At 41.5% G+C, this 18817-nt stretch overlaps 1 protein-coding gene across 3 annotated transcripts in view; it reads left to right on the top strand.

Moving 5' to 3' along the window:
* Nucleotides 1-15496, top strand: part of arid4b (AT-rich interaction domain 4B) — a 176414-nt gene extending 160918 nt beyond the window's left edge. For all 3 annotated transcript variants that reach the window (XM_072559297.1, XM_072559304.1, XM_072559288.1), the window contains 4 exons: nt 6432-6542; nt 8719-8946; nt 12346-12492; nt 13476-15496. In XM_072559297.1, the coding sequence (XP_072415398.1) occupies nt 6432-6542; nt 8719-8946; nt 12346-12492; nt 13476-13612 (623 nt within the window). In that variant the 3' untranslated portion in view covers nt 13613-15496. The remainder of the gene's footprint in view (nt 1-6431; nt 6543-8718; nt 8947-12345; nt 12493-13475) is intronic.
* The last annotated feature ends 3321 nt before the right edge of the window (nt 15497-18817 follow it).

Genomic DNA, 18817 nt, shown 5'->3' with positions numbered 1-18817 from the left:
GTTACACACTCGCGCGCACTCTCTCGCACGCTCATTTTCTCTCTCTTCTGTCTCTCGCACACGTGCTCTCGCTCGCTCTCGCTTTCTCTCTCTCGCTCCATCTCCATCTCCACCTCCCCCTACTTGCTCAACTCCATCCCCCCACCACCACCACCACCACCACCTCAGCATACATACTACTTTTTCCTGGCTGTTATCAATTGTGATAGTGTCACCAGGTACAAAGCAACAATTCTGCTTTCTTTTCATAGATGCTGCCAAACCTGCTGATTTTTGACAGCAATTTCTGTTTTTATCCCGCTTCTTCCTTGTAACTATTGCTTAGACCTGCCTACTTGACCATACTTTGGTCATCTGACCTAATATTACCTTCTGTAGCTCAGAGGTCAAACTTTTTATGTAATGCTTCTATGAACTATCTTGGGGTGTTTTATTACACTCAGGTCCTATATAAATGCGTTGTTGTTATATTGCTGAAGCTTTAATTGGAATAGAGTCAGTCACCACTAAAAATTGTAGAGTGATAATATTTCCTATTATCTGAATACTATAAGTGTAATTAATACATTGTGGAAAGAGATAAGTAGCAACAGTTTAAATTGCAGGATGCATGTACTCTGATTTTAATTGATATTTGCAGTTTGCTTTCTAGGCATCTTGGTGAATAACTGCCACCATGTGGTGCTTGGTGTTATTAATGCAAAAATAAAAAGGTTTTGTCTTGTGTTTATGGAGTACAGGTTTTCCATGTTTAAAGTGGTGAGTGGAAGGGTTGGGCGAGGGTACCAGCAATCAGCTTCTGATAGTGTAATTTCATTTTATGCAGTCAATAAATTAGAGATGCCTCCCAATAGCGATGGCACCATTTTCTTGTTAGTGTTTTTATTGGAAACAAAAATAACTGCTACTCTCCCCTCCGTTCATCCAGCCCTCCATCTCACCCAGTCTCTCATTTTGAGGTCTTGCCCACTTGCTAACCCTCCTACCTGATACATTCACAGTGTCTCTCACACCCTCCATCCCACTTTCTCATCATCTCCCTCCTGAGTACTCACTCTAAGTTTGGGAAATGGAAGAGGTGAGCGATGATGTCAGGAGAGGCAACAAACTGGGGGCATGAAGTGGCAAACTGAGTTGCTTAAAGTTAAAAGTGCTTACTCAAAGTCATTAGGAGTGAGTAAGAGAATTTTTTTTTGGGTCAGTCAGGTTCAGGGCAGTCAATAAGATTTTAATGTAACAATTACTGGTTAGGAACTGAACTGACGATTATTACTTATCTCCAAATGGGAAAGTGATTTTGTTCAGCATGTCAATTTTCATGAGCACATTTGGATTGCTAAATGAGGGATGTCATTATCGCATCCTCTGTTCTCAATCTCTTTGGTCAGTGAAGCAGTCTTAAAGTGTAATCACTCTTAGAATTAGATTTAATGGTCACATGTACTCAAGTGTAGTAGGGGTGTATGAGGTCATCATTTTCCAGTGCCATCTTGATTACAAAATCAGAATTTTTAACAAACAGCAGAAATCAAAGAAAGCCAAAAGAAATATGTCCAGATTGTAAAGTATATGTCTTACCTCAGGAAAATGTTTTGAAGAAGGTAACACAATAAAAGTGATCAAAATTGAGAGAGGTGTTGATGAAGTAACTAGAGAGGGGTAATTTCCACGGAGCCAATAAGCCGAGAACATCAATTTACGATCATAACCATGAAAATGAAAGGTCCGGTTAGGGGAAGTTTCTATGCAGAGGATAATCAAAACACGGAAAATCCTGCCAGAAATAGTAATGGACGTAATGCTTTGACAGATTTCTTAAACATAGAACTCGCTACAAGTGATTAGCCTTGCTTTCATCAAGGGATAACAGGTGACCACTACATTGAACAAAACTTGCCTCTTTCTGTTCAAAATAATGCTGGAGAATCTTTTCCATCGATCTGAGAAGATGGGCAAGTCTTGATTGAATGTTGGACATGAAAGATGATATTCTCAGTTGGTACTGTACTGGGGGGTGTCAGCCTGGATTGTGCGCTTCAGTAGCACATCCTCACTGGGTTCCTACAAGTCTTGTAATATTCCTAACTACATTGAATGTAAACTGTTATTCTGTCATCATGCCTCATTTCATTTTCAATTATTGATGGATGTTCTAGCTCAAACCAGGAACTGAATGTGCTCAATGTGCATTAAACTTATGGTTTTTTTTTAATGCAAACTGTTCTTCTAATGGTATCTTAGCAATCTTCTATGTGTTGTTAGATATATTTTATCGCTTCTCTGATGCTGCAAGCTCAATATTGAGAATAGATTAAAAATAAATTACCTTCTGAAGCTGTTCCTCTGAATAAATCCTTGCTGTGGTGAAGTTCCCTCTGACTAAGACACTTAACATTCTGGAGAATTATGATCTCAGGAAATTCTCTGAGCAGTGTGAGCCATTACACCGAAATCAGAAGTTTGCACATTCAAGCCCCACTACAACAGCTGCATCACTGGCACCGGAAAATTACCAAGGTATTACCTGTCCACAAAAGCAGGAGAAATCCAATCTCGTCCGTCATTGCTCCTTCAGTCTACCCGTGATAATCAGCAAAGTGATGGAAGGTGTTATTGGAAGTTATATCAGGAAGCACTAACACAGCAATTAGTTTAGGTTCTACAAGGACCATTCAGCTCCTAACCTCATTATAGCCTTGGTCCAAATGTGGTTAACAGAGCTAAACTTCAGAGATGGTGTGAGAGAGTGTCCTTGATATCAAGGCAACATGTGAATTTGAATTTGAATTTCTGGCAAAACTGGAGTCAGTGGGAATTGAATGAAAAACAATCCAGTATTGGAATTAAACCTAGCACAAAGGAGGATCATTGTGATTGTTGGAGGTCATCTCAGTCCCAGAATATCATTGCAGGAGTTTGACAGGGTAGATATTTTCTAATGAATCTAATCAGATGTGTTTTTTCACATCTCTAGAGCAGATGAGACTTCTAAAGCCTTGTTTACCATTGACAAGACTGATGTCAGGAGTGCGATAGAATACTCTCCATTTACCTGAATATGTGCAGCTCCAACATTACTGAAGACGTTTGACATCATCCATGACAAATCAGTGACTAGACTGGTGTCCTATTAACTACCTTCAATGTTCACTTCCTCCAACACTGACATACAATGGCAGCAGTGTGTACAATCTACAAGGTGCACTGCAGGATCACTCCGAGACTTTTGACTGCACCTCCCAATTCTGAAACGTCTGCCACAAAAGCAACAGATATATTGGAACACAACCACTTGAAAGTTTCCCTCCAAATCACACACCATCTTGACTTGGAATTATATTGCTATTCCTTCAGTGTCACGAGCTAAAAATCCTGCAACTTCCTTATTAACAGTACTGGAAGTGAATCTACATTGCAAGGCCCAAAGCAATTTCAAAAGGCGGCTTAGCACCATCTTCTCAAAGGCAGTTAGGAATGGACACTAAATGCTGGCCAAGATGACGACATCCACGTTTTGTGGAAGAATTTTTAAAAACCTGTTTGAGCACATGATCCAGGCTGAAACTCTCAGTACAGTGCTGGGAGGTGCTAGACTGTTTAAAAAAAACAGTCCAGGTGAGAACTTACGACCATAAGTCATAGGAGCAGAAACTAAGCCAATCAGCCCATTAAGTCTGCTTTACCGTTCAGTCATGGCTGATAGGTTTTTCAATCCCATTTTCCTGCTTTCTTCCAGTAATCTTTGATCCCCTTGGCAATCTATCTCTATTTTAAAGATACTCAATGACCCGGCCTCCACAGATTTACTACTCTCTGGCTGAGGAAGTTTCTCCTTATCTCCATTCTAAAAAGTCTTCCCTTTACTCTTAATCTGTGCCGTTCTGTCCTTGTCTCCCAATGTCCAGTGTGCCCACGCTATTCAGTATTCTTGTGAGTTTCGATCAAATCTCCCCCCTCATCCTTCTGAACTCCCATCGAGTTTTAACCCAGAGTCCTCAAATGTTCCTCATATGTTAAGCATTTCATTCCTGGGATCATTCTCTGAATGTGGTCTGACCAGAACCTTAGAGCCTCAGAAGTACATCTCTGCTTTTAAATACTAGTCGTCTCAAGATGAATGGCAACATTGTATTTGCCTTCCTAACTACCCATTCAACCTGCAAGTTTACCTTAAAAAAAACCTGGATGAGGACTCCCAAGTCCCTTTGCACTTAAGATTTCTGAATTTTCTCCCCATTTAGAAAATAGCTCATGCCTCTATTCTTCCTCCCAAAGTGCATGACCTCACACTTTCTCACATTGTATTTCATCTGCCACTTCTTTGCCCACTCTCCTAATCTGTCTAAATCTTTCAGCAGCCTCCCCGCCTCCTCAATGCGACCTGCCCCTCCACCTATCTTTGTATCCTATGCAAACTTAGTCAGAATGACCTCAGTTCCTTCATCCAGATCATTTAATGTACAAAGTGAAAAGTTGTGGTCCCAATACCAACCCTTGTGGAACATCACTAGTCACCGAGTGCATCCTGAGACGGACCCTTTTATCCCCACTCTCTCCCTGCAGGGTTGCAGGAAAACAGCATTCAGTGACATGTTTGTTCTGAGAGCTGCTGCAAAGATGATGGTTCAAATGGCCACGATTGTGCTGTACCAAACCTGCGATTATTTTGTGACTATGTTGGGAATTTTATTGCTATCTGTTTCCTTTCCTACATGATAACAATAGCAATGCTTCAAAACAAAGGTACTTCTTTGGCTTTGGCTTTGAAGATCTTTGAGATGTCTCAAACATCATGAAACAAACCAAATAAAGGTGATTTCTTTGCATCTTGTACAAGAGATCAGTACAGCTTAGAGTAGAAATCTAGCTACTATCCAAAGATGAAGAATGGAGAAATATTAATAAGGTCCTTGTAAGGCAATAATAAATCTCATTCAAAATCAGTTGAAGCTTAGGCTGCCCACCAGCCCACTTAGTTTCAGTGAGTGTTCAAGGCAACCATGAATAAACAGTGTTTAACACAAGGTAAGTTTTGCAGTAAAATAATTAATTGTGTACTCAAAGCCGCCTTCAATCTATTTACATCCTTAAATAAGAAAATCAAGACTGCGCACAGTAAACATCATTAGAACGGTTTATCTGGTCATTTGTCTTGTTTGCAGCGTGTGGGATATTACTGTCTGCAATCTGGCCATTGCATTTCCTACCTTTACAACAAATGGTGGCATTTCAAATTTGAGATAGCTTGCGGGTATGGTGAGCTGCTGGATAAACCTCTTAGAAAGTTTTACCTAGGCTTGGAAAAGACTGGATATAATTAAAGGCTGGCAATATTAAAACGAAAGCATCAATACATGAATGTGTGTGCATTGGCCACAAAACTAGGCCTATAATGTGGATGAATGAGTTAGCTAGCAATGGTGAGCTGCTTTGCACTCCTGAAGTGTACCCACCTTCCTGTGCCATGTTCCCAGCCACCTTACCCTCCCTCCTAGATTTTCCATATTGCCCTCCCTTCTGCTGTTCTTCAGCTACCAATTAGGGTTTCTCCAAATCCATCTTCTGCTTCTGCACTTGTCATATTATCGCCCCTTCTCACTTGTCATTCAATCTTTCCTGTCCTCCACCCTATCATAGACCTTCTCTTTTGTTATTTCCATCCCTCCCCCCTCTTTCACTCTTTTCGCCTTTGATCAAAAGCTGTCAAATATCTGATATCACCTTGTTCTGAGGAAAGATAATCAAACTGAAATATGAACTCCCTTTCTGTCACAGCACAGACCTGATGAGTATTTCCTATGCCTTTCAGATTTTCAGCATTTATAGAATTTACATTTGTCAGGTATTATCCTTGCTTTGTTTAATCCCCAAACTCTGGGTTATCACATGTACATAAGAGTGGGTCTCTGCTATAGAAAGTAACCTTGCAAAGGCTGCATATGAGAGCTGAAAACGTGGTGATCAGAGTATAGTGCAGGGTAACTGGTTGTAAACCATAAATGCAATTGTAGACTTGTTGGAAAGTGACCTATGTTGGAAAGTGTTTAAAAATTCAGTGTGGTTGACAAGGGTGCCCCCTCGTGTAGAGATTGTAAGACAATTTTCCCATTCTAATCCAGTCTGTCAACTTCATGTTTCTGTGAAATGTTAGGCTTTATCATGTTTGAATGTAAAACACACTGATGTTAGAAATTCTAAAGCAGATGGTCCATTAGTGTAATGTGATTAGACTAACATGATGCAGGTTGTATGATCAGTAAGCCATTACACTTGCCAACCAGTTTTGTCCATGTTGTATTAAGTAGAGGAGATTAACCAAGGTCACGATTGATGCCAGGCTTTGAGTCAGGATAATACTGTTAACCTTTGTTTGACATTGATTTGTCTTTTGATTTGAAGCATGATTTCAATTTTGTTTTGTTCCTTTCCAGTTGTTACTGGTCACAAACGACAAAAAGATGCTCAGGGAGGAAGTTCAACCAAGAAGCAAAAACGCAGTCACAAACGTTCAGGGATTAACAATAAAAAGAAAAGCCGGACTGGTGAGGACCCTTAATGCTGCTCATATTCAGCATTTTCTGTGGTCTTGTATGTTTGTGGGGGGATGTGTGTTTTTTCCTATTGACTGTGAACACTTGTAGCCCAGGCGGAAAACTACTCTCCGGTAACTGGAAGAAGTGTCAAAACAGCTCAGAATCATTCTTCCAACTGATTCCCTTCTCTTCCTTTCCCCATCTTTCCCCCTCTTCCTTTCAAACCGAAATCCCATTTGTTGCTCTCAATGAGAGAACGATTGACACAAACAGTTGTTCTGCTGGTGAGTCTCAAAGCTCTGGAATTCACTCCTTAAGTTTCTCTATTCGTTACTTCCATCTCCTTTAAGATACTCTCCTGGAACCATTCTTGTAATTTTTTCTGCACTTTCAATTTCTTTACATCCTTCCTAAATTGTGGTGCTCGGGATTGGGCACTGTTCTCCAACTGATACCTAACCATTGCTTACCTGACTATTTTATAATTGTCTTGCTTTGGAGCTCTGTCTCCATCTTTATCTATATAGCCAAGAATCCCTGTTCTTTTGTAACCACTTTCACAACCTACCCTACCACCTCCCCAGGTCCCTCTGCTCCCAGCTCCCTTTCAAACTATCTCCTTTACATTTGCATTGATTCATTACCGACCAAAATGCCTCCTCTCAAATATCTTTGTAACAAATTTCATCAACCACTGGATGTAAGTTTGCTCACTAAGTTAAAAGTCTTGTTTTCAGATGTTTTGTCACCAGACTAGGTAACTTCACCGGAGGCTCACTGATGATGTTACCTAGCATGGTGACACAAAATCTGAAAACTAATCTTACAGTTCAGCAAGCAAATTTACATCCAGAACCTCAATCTGAGCTACAAATCATCTCAACTCGCTTCATCAACTACATCTCTGCACATTCCATCAATCTGCTTGCCCTTCTGAAGTCTGTATTCTCTCTTCCTCACATTTTACTATACTTTCCATGTATCAACGGGAGAATTTAATTGGAGTTGGAGTTAGGCTAATTGACCTTTGCAATATGAATGTGTGCGCCGATCTGTTTATTGTCTTATATGTTACCAGAATCAAACAGGACAAATGGATGACATTTTGCCCACTGTGCCTGTGCTGGTCATTTTATCCAGCTACCCAATTAGCCCCAGTGCCCTTGTTCTTTGCCCAGAGCTCGTTCATTTCCTTGAATTTTTTTGAGCTGCTTTTGTCTCCTAGCTGGTTCCATAAGATATCTGTGTTGGAGAGTACACATTAACTCACCCACCCTACTTTGGTTCCCCTGGGTCTTGGCTCTCAGGTGTATCCCAATGAGACATGCAGCCTCAAGAACATGCTATGCCTTTAATGGAGTGCATCAATGACTATGCAAATATAGACAATAGCAATCAGGTGGGAAAACTCCTTCCATTGCATTCCAGGAGTGTTCTGCTTATGCTTCATCCAGAATCACCACCAGCAAAACTGCCATTGCTTTCCATTCTCTGGGACAGCTGAGAAGATATGTCCTAAGGCTACCTGAGTCAGAACAGGAATAGAACCCATGCTGTTGCAATTAGCCCTCTTGCTAACTGAGCTACTGGCTTTAAGGGGAAGTCTATCTTCTTTGAATTATTTTCTCCTTTGCCCCAACCATCAATGTTGAGATCAGTGATGACATTAGCCTACCACTTTCTCCGTTTAGAGGTGCTAACTCAACCTGGACACAAGATCAAACAAGGTGCCACCGCCATCACTGGGCACTAGAAAGAGGGATTTGCTCCATTGTGACTTTTGATTTTGTACCTTGATTCATCTGCCACTTGCATGTCTGACTTTCTGTCTTTAGTAGGTTTAAGACTTGATCATGTTATCTATGCCAAAATCCAAGTGTAGAACTTTGGAGGTGCTGTCTTTCAGACAAAGTGTTAAATAGAGGTCCCCATCTTACCCAGGTGAATGTGAAAAACTCCACAGCTACTGCTCAAGGAAGAGCAAAGCTGTTCCTGTAGTGCCCGGCCAATATTTATCCATCAATCAACATCACTTTTTAAAAACAAAATTGTATTATCATTCTGGATAAAAATCAGCTGCAGTGTTCCCTTGATTAATTAAACTTCAAAAATATTTCATTGGCTGGAAAGTACTTTGCAATCTCCCAAAGTCATAAAATGCAAGTCTTTCTTGCTTTCTATACAGCAAACAGCAGCGATAGTGAAGAGATGTCTGCAGGTGAAAATCCAGCTAAATCGGTCCAAGTGAAGAAGAGTTCCTCTATGGTACCAACAGGCATGAACTCTCTGCCAGGGAGCACATCTACTGTCAAAGTACTGAGTCCTGGAAAGTCTCCGAGGAATGGAGAGAAAGAGTCTGCACAGGAGCATAGCAGCAGGTCATCCAGAGCCTATAAATGGAGTATACAGATGGGTGAGTCTGAGTCCATGTAAAAGGTTTTTGGTTGTATCATAAAGTGGGAAGTCCACGTGCATTTCTCAGAGCTGAGAACTTTTGACCCTTCCCTCCCTTCCTAAGATAGCAATAATCATCAGACCTACTGTTTGGTGCTGGAAGGGTGCATATTATTGTTTCATATGGAAGCTGTGAGTGTGTACTCGTCTCACTCTGTCCAGCCCCCAGAGCAGACAGTGAAGCTCTGGTCTTCGCTATGCAGGGGAATGCTTGAGGGAAATAGGAAGACATCGCCCTAGCATCTCACTGGTCCTCGTGGCAGTCGGATTGTTTATCAAATTAACTTCCTGTCCAGACATAGATGGGTTTTATCTGTCTTAATTAAACTTATTCTGAATAGAAATACACTCAGTGCAAGTGTGTTCTTATTTTATAGTTTATCTGAACAAAATATATACATATATAAGAAATGCACAGATTTTCAAATGTTGATGACATGTACACAAAATTTCTGATTCAATATGTGGATGTACCTACTAGAGTCATAGTCATAGAGATGTACAGCATGGAAAAAGACCCTTCGGTCCAACCTGTCCATGCCGACCAGATATCCCAACCCAATCTAGTCCCACCTACCAGCACCCGGCCTACATTAGCGCCTTGACTTACGAACTTAATCCGTTCCGGGACCCGGAATCAATTTTTCCCATTGTTCGGATAGCGTAAGAATGCTTGGACGGCTGTTCACAGCACACGTGCCAAAGACGAACTGAATGAGATCACACGGGGCCCGAGAGCTTTTGCGTTCAACAAGCACGTAGCAAAGCGGAACAATGAAACCACATGGTCACACACGGGCTTTTTGCGCTTGTCCCTTCATTCGTACCTTGAATTTCGTACGTATGTTGAAGCAAAATTTTACGTACAATCCTGTTTGTAAACTGATTTGTTCGTGAACGGGGTCGTTCCTATGTCGAGGTGCTACTGTACTCATCCAAATGCCTCTTAAATGTTGCAATTGTACTGGCCTCCACCACATCCTCTGACAGCTCATTCCATACACGTACCATCCTCTGCGTGAAAAAGTTGCCCCTTAGGTCTCTTTTATACCTTTCAACTCTCACCCTAAACCTATGCCCTCTAGTTCTGGACTCCTCAACCCCAGGGAAAAGACTTTGTCTATTTATCTTATCCATGCCCATCATAATTTTGTAAATCTCTATAAGGTCACCCCTCAACCTCCGATGCTCCAGGGAAAACAGCCTCAGCCTGTTCAGCCTCTCCCTGTAGCTCAAATCCTCCAATCCTGGCAACATCCTTGTAAATCTTTTCTGAACCCTTTCACGTTTCACAATATCCTTCCTATAGCAGGGAGACCAGAATTGAAGGCAGTATACCAAAAGTGGCCTAACCAATGTCCTGTACAGCTGCAATATGACCTCCGATTCCTGTACTCAATACTCTGACCAATAAAGGAAAGCATACCAAACGCCTTCATCACTATCCTACCTACCTGCGACTCCACTTTCAAGGAGCTATGAACCTGCACTCCTCCAAGGTCTCTTTGTTCAGCAACACTCCCTAGGGCCTTACCATTAAGTGTATAAGTCCTGCTAAGACTAGAAAAGGAGCAACTTTTGGGCAAGTGATCATAATTCCATTAGTTTTGAAATAGTGTTGGAATCGAAGGTAGAAGACAGAGGGTGGTGGTGAAGGGTTACTTCTCAGACTTGGAGGCTTGTGACCAGCAGTGTGCCCCAGGGATCGATGCTCGGTCCACTGCTTTTTGTTATTTATATAAATGATTTGGATGTGAACATGGGAGGTATGGTTAATAGGTTTGCAGGTGACAGTAAAATTGAAGGTGTCGTGGACACTGAAGAAGGTTATGTCAGAGTACAATGGAATCTTGATCAGATGGGCCAAGGAGTGACAGATGAAGTTTAAATAAATGAGGTGCTACATTTTGGAAAGTAAAATCACTTAATGGTAAGGTCCTGGGTAGTGTTTTTGAACAAAGACCTTGGAGTACAGGTTCATGGCTCCTTGAAAGTGGAGTCCCAGATAGACAGGGTAGTGAAGAAGGCACTTGATATACTTTCCTTTATTGGTCGGTGCATTGGGTATAGGAGTCGAGAGATCATGTTGTGGCTGTACAGGACATTGGTTGGGCCACTTTTGGTATACTGCCTTCAATTCTGGTCTTGCTGCTATAGGAAGGATATTGTGAAACTTGAAAGGGTTCAGAAAAGATTTACAAGGATGTTGCCACAGTTGGAGGATTTGAGCTATAGGGAGACGCTGAACAGGCTGGGGCTGTTTTCCCTGGAGTGTCGGAGGCTGAGGAGTGACCTTATAGAGGTTTTATAAAATCTTGAGGGGCATGGATAGGGTAAATAGACAAAGTCTTTTCCCTGGGGTGAGGGAGTCCAGAACTAGAGGGCATAGATTTAAGTTGAGAGAGGAAAGATTTTTTTTCACGTAGAGAGTGGTGCATGTATAGCATGAGCTGACAGAGGAAGTGGTGGAGGCTGGTACAATTACAGCCTTTAAAAGGCATCTGGATGATTATATGAATAGGAAGGGTTTCGAGGGATATGGGCCAAATATTGGCAAATGGCACTAGATTAGTTTGGGATATTTGGTCGGCATAGACAAGTTGGACCGAAGGGTCTGTTTCCGCGCTGTATATCTCTATGACTCTGAGTCTCTGATAAATAGATGTTCTGACTTATTTCTTTGTCTCTCTAGCTCCCTTATTCTTCAGATTCTTATAAGAGATCAGCTCAGGTTGAAAGACTCAGGTGTTGATACCACAGCACTGTACTGAGAACTGGGTTTTGAAGCCCATATTCGCTCGGGACAGCCCCTTCAAACAGGGTGCCACTGACCTCAGCAATGGAGCTGGCCTATGAAAGGGCTTCGACTCTTGCAGCAGCGATGATCATGGTCCACCCAAACTCATTCTCTTAGCTATTAACATGCATACTAGCCAGCTTTGGCTCCCACTTCAAAAACCTTTCAATTTTAAAGTTTTATTTTAAATTTTTTTCAGATCCCTCTATGGCCTTACCCCTTACTACCATGTAGACTCAGACAGTCCTCTAACCATCCAAGAGCACTCGTGCTCTTCTGCTTTGACCCTTTGCACTTTCCCAATTTTCATCACTGCATCATTGGCAGAGAAGTCTGCTCCTTAGACCGATCTTCTTCTTTTCTGCTTTTAAGATATCATATTGTTTGTGATAAGCCCCCTATAATGCACTTTGGAATATTTGTACCACATTAAAGGAGCTGTATAAATGTATGTTGTTGTGAGAATTGAAATACATTCTGATTATAGATTGTTTGTCATTGCTATGGGGAGTGTTAAAGGTGTGCTCCAATTGTCAGTTTTTTTTAAACTCTCCCTTATAGCTGATGTTGAAAACATGAGCAGTGTGGAACGCATTGCATTCCTTCAAGAGAAGCTGCAGGAAATCAGGCGACATTACCTCTCCTTAAAATCAGAAGTGGCCTCCATTGACAGAAGAAGAAAACGCATGAAAAAGAAGGACCGTGATAGTAAGTTTACAATGGGCACATTTATGTTGTTACACAGCTGGCTTTTAATTTCAATGATCTGAAAACCTAATTGCTCCCCCAACCTCTCTCTCCTCTTGTAAGGTGCTGTTTAAAACCTAACTCTTAGACACAAGCAAATTCTTGGTCAGCTATTGTTTCAAGTGACTGTGTTAAATGTTGCTGCATTACATTCCTGTGAAGTACTCTGGGACACTTCAAGTTGAAGACACAATATTGATTCAACTTGTTGTTAATAGATTGATAGAAATGAAAGCACAGCAGGAAGATATTTAGCCCATTCTGACTGTTAAAATTAGCTCTTCAAATGGGTGTTAATGCAAATATTAAAGTCAGGTATAGGAATATAAATACTGGAAGATGACCGCATAATTGCCACCAAGAGGAACTGGACCTCTGTTCCTTTTGTTGGTTCCATGCAACAGGCTTCCAGTTATGATTGTTAAAAGGTGGGGAAGAGAAAATGCACATTTGCTAATCTGTTTTCATAATGATGATGGGTGAGAAATGAATACCACCAGATATTTCACATCCACCCGTGAGGACAAAGGGAGTCTGATTTAACGTCTTATCCAAAAATTAGCATCCCAAGCGATCCTTCAGCCTTTCTTGGTGTTGTCTGCTGTCTTAAGTTGATACACAAGATCTCACAACATTGTTTGGAAGAAGAGTTGGTGTTCCCTGATCAGTATTTACCCTTCTGCCAGCGTCAGTAAAACAGCTTATCTAGCCATGCTCTCAGTGATATTAGTAGGAGCTTGCTACATCCAAATTGGCTGCCGTGTTTCTTGTTTTATGGCGATTGTTGAGAGAAACTCTTCACTGGCTGTAAGGCACTTTAGGATGCCCAGAGTTCATGAAAGGCAAGTGTGAGTGCAGCTACTGTCTTTCTAGTTCATCAGCGTGTAACTCTGTTTCAGAAAATTTCCAAATGTCTCATGCTATCTCTGTCCTCTCCTCCACAGCAAATGCCTCTGCAACAACAGCATCCTCCTCTTCATCGCCCTCATCCAGCTCGATCACGGCGGCTGTCATGCTAACGCTGGCTGACCCATCCGTATCCAACTCATCACAGAATGGGCTGTCGGTGGAATGTAGGTGATGAAAGGACCTCCCAACGCACAGTGCACTTAAATGGCTCCCGGGGCTACTTGTATTTTAATTTTTATTATTATTTTAATTATTTTTTTTTTTAAAAAAAGAGACGCTGGATAGAGGCACAAAGGAAAAAAATACGAAACGACAAAAAAAACAATTGAGTTAGCACTATACTCCACAAGAAAAACTACTTCTCAGCAAAACTAACGTAGCACTTAAGTGCACTTTCATGAAGATGAGGAAGTACAATGAAGTGTTCTGTCGGAGCAATAACCTGTTGCAGTCTGTCTGGAAATCGTGTGACTGTTGATGGGTGGGCCTTACCATTATTATTTTTGGGAAGTGGGGTTGGGAAGACGAGGGGCAGGAAGGGACTTTTGTTTCCTTATGTTCCTTGCCTGAAGATTTTGTACGGCCGATTTTTAACCAGCTCCGGCAGTGTGTACACGAGCTCGAAGTATTCCTCTCCACTTTCCCATTGAAGCTGGACCATTTGATGATCTCTGGTATTAATTTAGTTCTCTTTTATCGCACAAGCTTGCTGTTTCTTAAATGAATTTTACTGTTACAGTTTTTAAAACAACACAAAAAAGAAGAGATCGCTTGCAGCGTTATTTTGTGTAACACAAGCACAGGTAATTCAAAGACTACAGCGGGCAGTGAGTGCTGGAACAGAGTGCTTTTGGCATCAGCCTTCAATGTGTAACCAAAACGCATACGAGATTCTTTCCTGGTTACTGCCTTGTGTTTACAGGTTTGGATCTGGGGAAAGGTTACTGTGAGTTTTCCCTGACGTGTTAAGTTGGAGAGGAAACCTATTTTGTCATTTTTATATAAAGTCATTGATATTTTTTCTTTAATTTTGATACAGAACATTTCCTCAAAAAGAGAGAAAATAGCTAACAAAATCTGTAAAAAAAAAAAGTTTAAAAAACCTGTGTATAATGAACATTGTACTTGCCAGCCTAAAAGATATATTTATTCTAGGGAAATAATGACAAGTTCTATTTTTGTGGGGTTTTTTCTTCCTTGTAAATGAAAGGGGACTTTTTTTCCTAAAAGCATATAAAATACTTGGTTTCTAATGCTCATTTTATCACTAGCAAGGCAGATCAAAAGCAGCCTGTGTACACATCCAGGCTTTGTAGCAGCTGCCAACCTGCACTCTGAGATCTGCTGTGATTTTGAGGTGGCATTGGAGAATTTGAAATCAAGATAGACAGTACACAGCCACACCCTGGAATAAACAAAACACAACTCAACCTTTTTGCCCAGATTTTATGTTGTACCCTGTACGTAACAATGAGTCTGTTAATTGTCTGATACATGTGATCCCTTTACTTTTTATAATGCCTTTTGTATATTTAGGACACCTCTTCCCCACACCCCACCTTGGAGTTGTATTTAAGGAGCAGTGCTGTCGATGCACTGCACGTGTCTGTACAGAGTGTTTCACTGTTTTTATGGCAATTTTGGTGTACCTCGATTCAAAGTTAGCATGTTGCTTTTTATCTTTTTTAAAAGGTATCACATGGTGTGAGAGGGTGCGCATCTCTTCACAAGAGCTGTCAGATGGTTTTATGTTTGTAACTGTTGGGATTCATTTGCCTCTAAATTAACACAGGATCTTTGTAGGAAAAACCTATTTGTTTGGTCTGTGTAGCTTGTGCTCTTTAAAAATAATTTTTGACAATGGTTACAGAAAACTTTGACCCTGTACATTACTGTGGGACCTTTGTTTGACAGTTCAATGTACTTTAAAAAGAACTTATTGAAAGGTATATAATATTTATTAGATTCCAAAAAAGGTTGGAAATTATGTAATTTATTGTAAAAAAAAAGCAAATTCAAAGGCTTCCATTTGAAATAAAATGCCATAGTTTGTGAACATGTTTTCTTTCCAACGCATCAGACCTTTTTTTTAAGCTCAATAAATGTGGTGAGTCACCTGAGGTTTTGGTAATTGCCATGGTACTCATTTGACTTCCCAAAGCTTCGTAAGGTCAGAACCCACGAAAACAAGCCCCATAATTCCCACCGTACACCCAGCTAGGTTACCAAATCTGATTGGAAGTCTGTCAACACAGGATCTCCCTCCTCCAACATCAGCCAATTCAAACAGCCCTTTTTTGCATTTGATTTCTATGACTAGTGGACAAAATGTTCGGAGGATATGGAGGAAAAGATGATTTTCTCATCAAGTATTTTCTCTCAGCAGTGTCTTCTTGATATACTTGCAATTGCTGGAGATTCACAAACAATCCTGGAAGGTTGAAAACCCTACCCTCCCAGTCCAAGTTTCAAATAATTCCCCACCCCCCACTGTCCTCACCAATAAATCTTACCTGATCTCTGTAACTGTCTCCACCTCATGACACCCCACCCCATGCCCTCCAATCCATCTCCCTCTCCTTTTACCATCAAAGTTTATTTCATAGAAATATGTTTCATAATACACAATATAGTTTATCTCATTGTTTAATTCTGGATATGCTTGGAGTGCGCTATGTCCATACATTCATCACCACTGCTGCTCACATGGTGCTAACCTCCTCATGTATTAATATGCAGGCCCCCAGTCCTTGCTGAATTGACTGGTGAGTAGCTAGGACTCGGTGTGATAGTGGCCTTCATATCATCGATTTCTGTTCTTGACAACTAACCATTGATCTGTCCTGGAAAATGCACCTTTACGGATGTTTGGTGGATGTGCCTGTAATGCCTAGCTCACCATCTAGGCTTCCATAAACTATGTCATGTGCATCCAGTTCCTTCAGAATGCAAGTTCTGTGAATTTCAAAGTTGGGGTAAAATAAAGAATAGTGATGTTGCTGGGAGCATGCCATCTTCCTTCTGTATTGAGTTGTACAGTCACAGAGATGTACAACATGGAAACAAACCCTTTTGTCCAACTCGTGCATGCTGACCGGATATCCTAAACTCATCTAGTGCCATTTGCCAGCGTTTGGCCCATATCCCTCTAAATCCTTCCTATTCATATGGGTAAACCTTTAATGCCTGTGAAGTCAGTGAGCTTGACAAATGGATAGAGGACTCTGTAGAACAGAGAATGATCATTTATTTCATGCAGTCTTTATGGAGGGGAGAACTTTAACACCGGTCAAAGCTCCCTCTGCTGAATTACAGAAAACGTTCAAGCTTTATACAGATTACGGCACGTATATTACAGTTCCCACATTTCAATATCCATATGTCCCATATCGTTTTTATTCCCACTTTCTTTATAGGCAATGTGTGTACCTCACTGAAGATTGATAACATGTCTTCAGGCAGTTAACCTTGTCAATCTGGATGCCTTGTTTGTTAGTTTCCATGTGCTTTGCTAGATGGCTTATTAATGATAATGTCTCTGAACAGGTTAATTAGAAATATTACATACCTCTAGTGCAGATGAGACTTGAACCTATGCTTTCTGGTCCAGATGTAGGGATACTACCACTGCACCCCCATCCCTACCCCTACGAAAGCTTTCAACCTCAACTAACACAACAGGATACCAAGAGTGATAGTGGAGGGTTGCTTTCCCTGTCGTGCACAGTGTATGGGGAAACTGCACTCTCCTACTGCTGCTGCAGCAGTAATTGAAACTTGGAGGCTGAAGTGGCAACACCTGTTGCAACTGGGAGCAGCTACTTCTGTTTGAGGCTTAGAGCCTGGGACCTCGAGTGCTACAGCCTGTCTGCCTGGAGGAACTGGAACCTGGGAATGTCTAATGCTACCGCCTTTGGAAGCCTGTTGGGCTGTGTTTCTCCCTAGTGAGTACTAACACCTGCTGTGCTGGGGGGGGAAGCTGCTGCATACTGAGGCTTGGGGCATCAGTTCCTGCCTGCCCTGAAGAACTGAAGCTTGATACTGCTGCTGCTGCCACCTGAGAAGCCTGGTGTTCTGCACTGCTGTCCAGTCAGTGCCTAGGAGGGCCTGTTCTTGGAATATGGAAGACTACTTCAGTCGAGGATTAGGCCTGGACATTAGTTGCTTGGGTGTGAATACTTGCAGTGAGTGACTGTATTTTGGAGTCTGTGGCCTGGGGGTATTATTGGTACAGCTTGATGCCACACACTCTGCAGTGCCATGCTTTTAGCCACTGCCTGGACATTGTTTCGCCCTATGGTAGTGGAGATCCCCAGTGTAGGGCCCACTACAAACTGGTCCTTACCTCTTTCATTAGGGATCTGGGGTCTTCCACTTCTATGTCAAGTGCATTCAACTGCAGCCTCTTTTTAGTTTTTAGAAGGAGCTGCTGTTCAAAGTTTGGTTGCACTTCAGCCCTGATCTATGGGCACGCGGAGGAAAGCCTTCTCGTGGCTTTACTCCTGGGCCTGGCCAAGCTGACCATTAATAGGTCCAGGCATGGGCTGAAGAGGGAGGGGTCTTAGGTTTCCATGTTTGCATTTAAGAGTGGACGGTTGTGTTTTGACTGGAGGTCTGTGACCAGCAGTGTTCTGCAGGGCTCACTGCTGGGTTGGTTGTTGTCACTTTTATAAACCATTTGGATGAGAATATAGAATGCATGGTTACTAGCTTTGTGGATGACATCAAAATTGGTCATATGCTCAACTGTAACAAAGGTTATCTAATATTACAAAGGGATCTTAATCAATTGAGGAGTAGCAGGTGGAGTTTAATTTAGATAAATGCGAGGTGCTGCATTATGGTCTGTTAAACAAGGGCAGGCCTTACGGTATACAATTAATAATAGGGTTCTTGGTTTGCTGTAGAACAGAGAGACCTAAGGGTTCAGGTACATAGTTTATTGAAAGTTGTGTCACAGGTAGGCAGGATGGTTAAGAAGGCATTTAGCACACTTGCCTTCATTGCTCAGACTATTGAGTAAAGGAGTTGGGACATCAGATTGTACAAGATCACTTGAGGCCACTTTTGGAGTACTGTGTATTGTTCTGATATGGGAAGGATATTATTAAATTGGAAATGATGCAGAATAGATTTACAAGGATGCCACTGGAATTGGAGAGTTTGAGTTACAAGGAGAGGCTGAATAAGATGGGACTTTTTTTACCTTGGCATGTAGCAGGTTGAGGGGTGACCTCAGATTTATAAAATCGTGAGGGATGTAGCTAAGGTGTATAGCAAAGGTTTTTTTTTTCCCCTGAGGCTTAGGGAGTTCAAAACTAGAGGGCATAATTATAAGGTGAGAGAAGAAAGATTTAAAAGGGACCGGAAAGGCAAC

Source organism: Chiloscyllium punctatum, chromosome 3 (genome assembly GCF_047496795.1).
Source record: "Chiloscyllium punctatum isolate Juve2018m chromosome 3, sChiPun1.3, whole genome shotgun sequence".
NCBI lineage: Eukaryota > Metazoa > Chordata > Chondrichthyes > Orectolobiformes > Hemiscylliidae > Chiloscyllium > Chiloscyllium punctatum.
The sequence above is the reverse complement of the archived record's forward strand: the minus strand, read 5'-3'. Positions and strand labels throughout refer to the sequence as shown.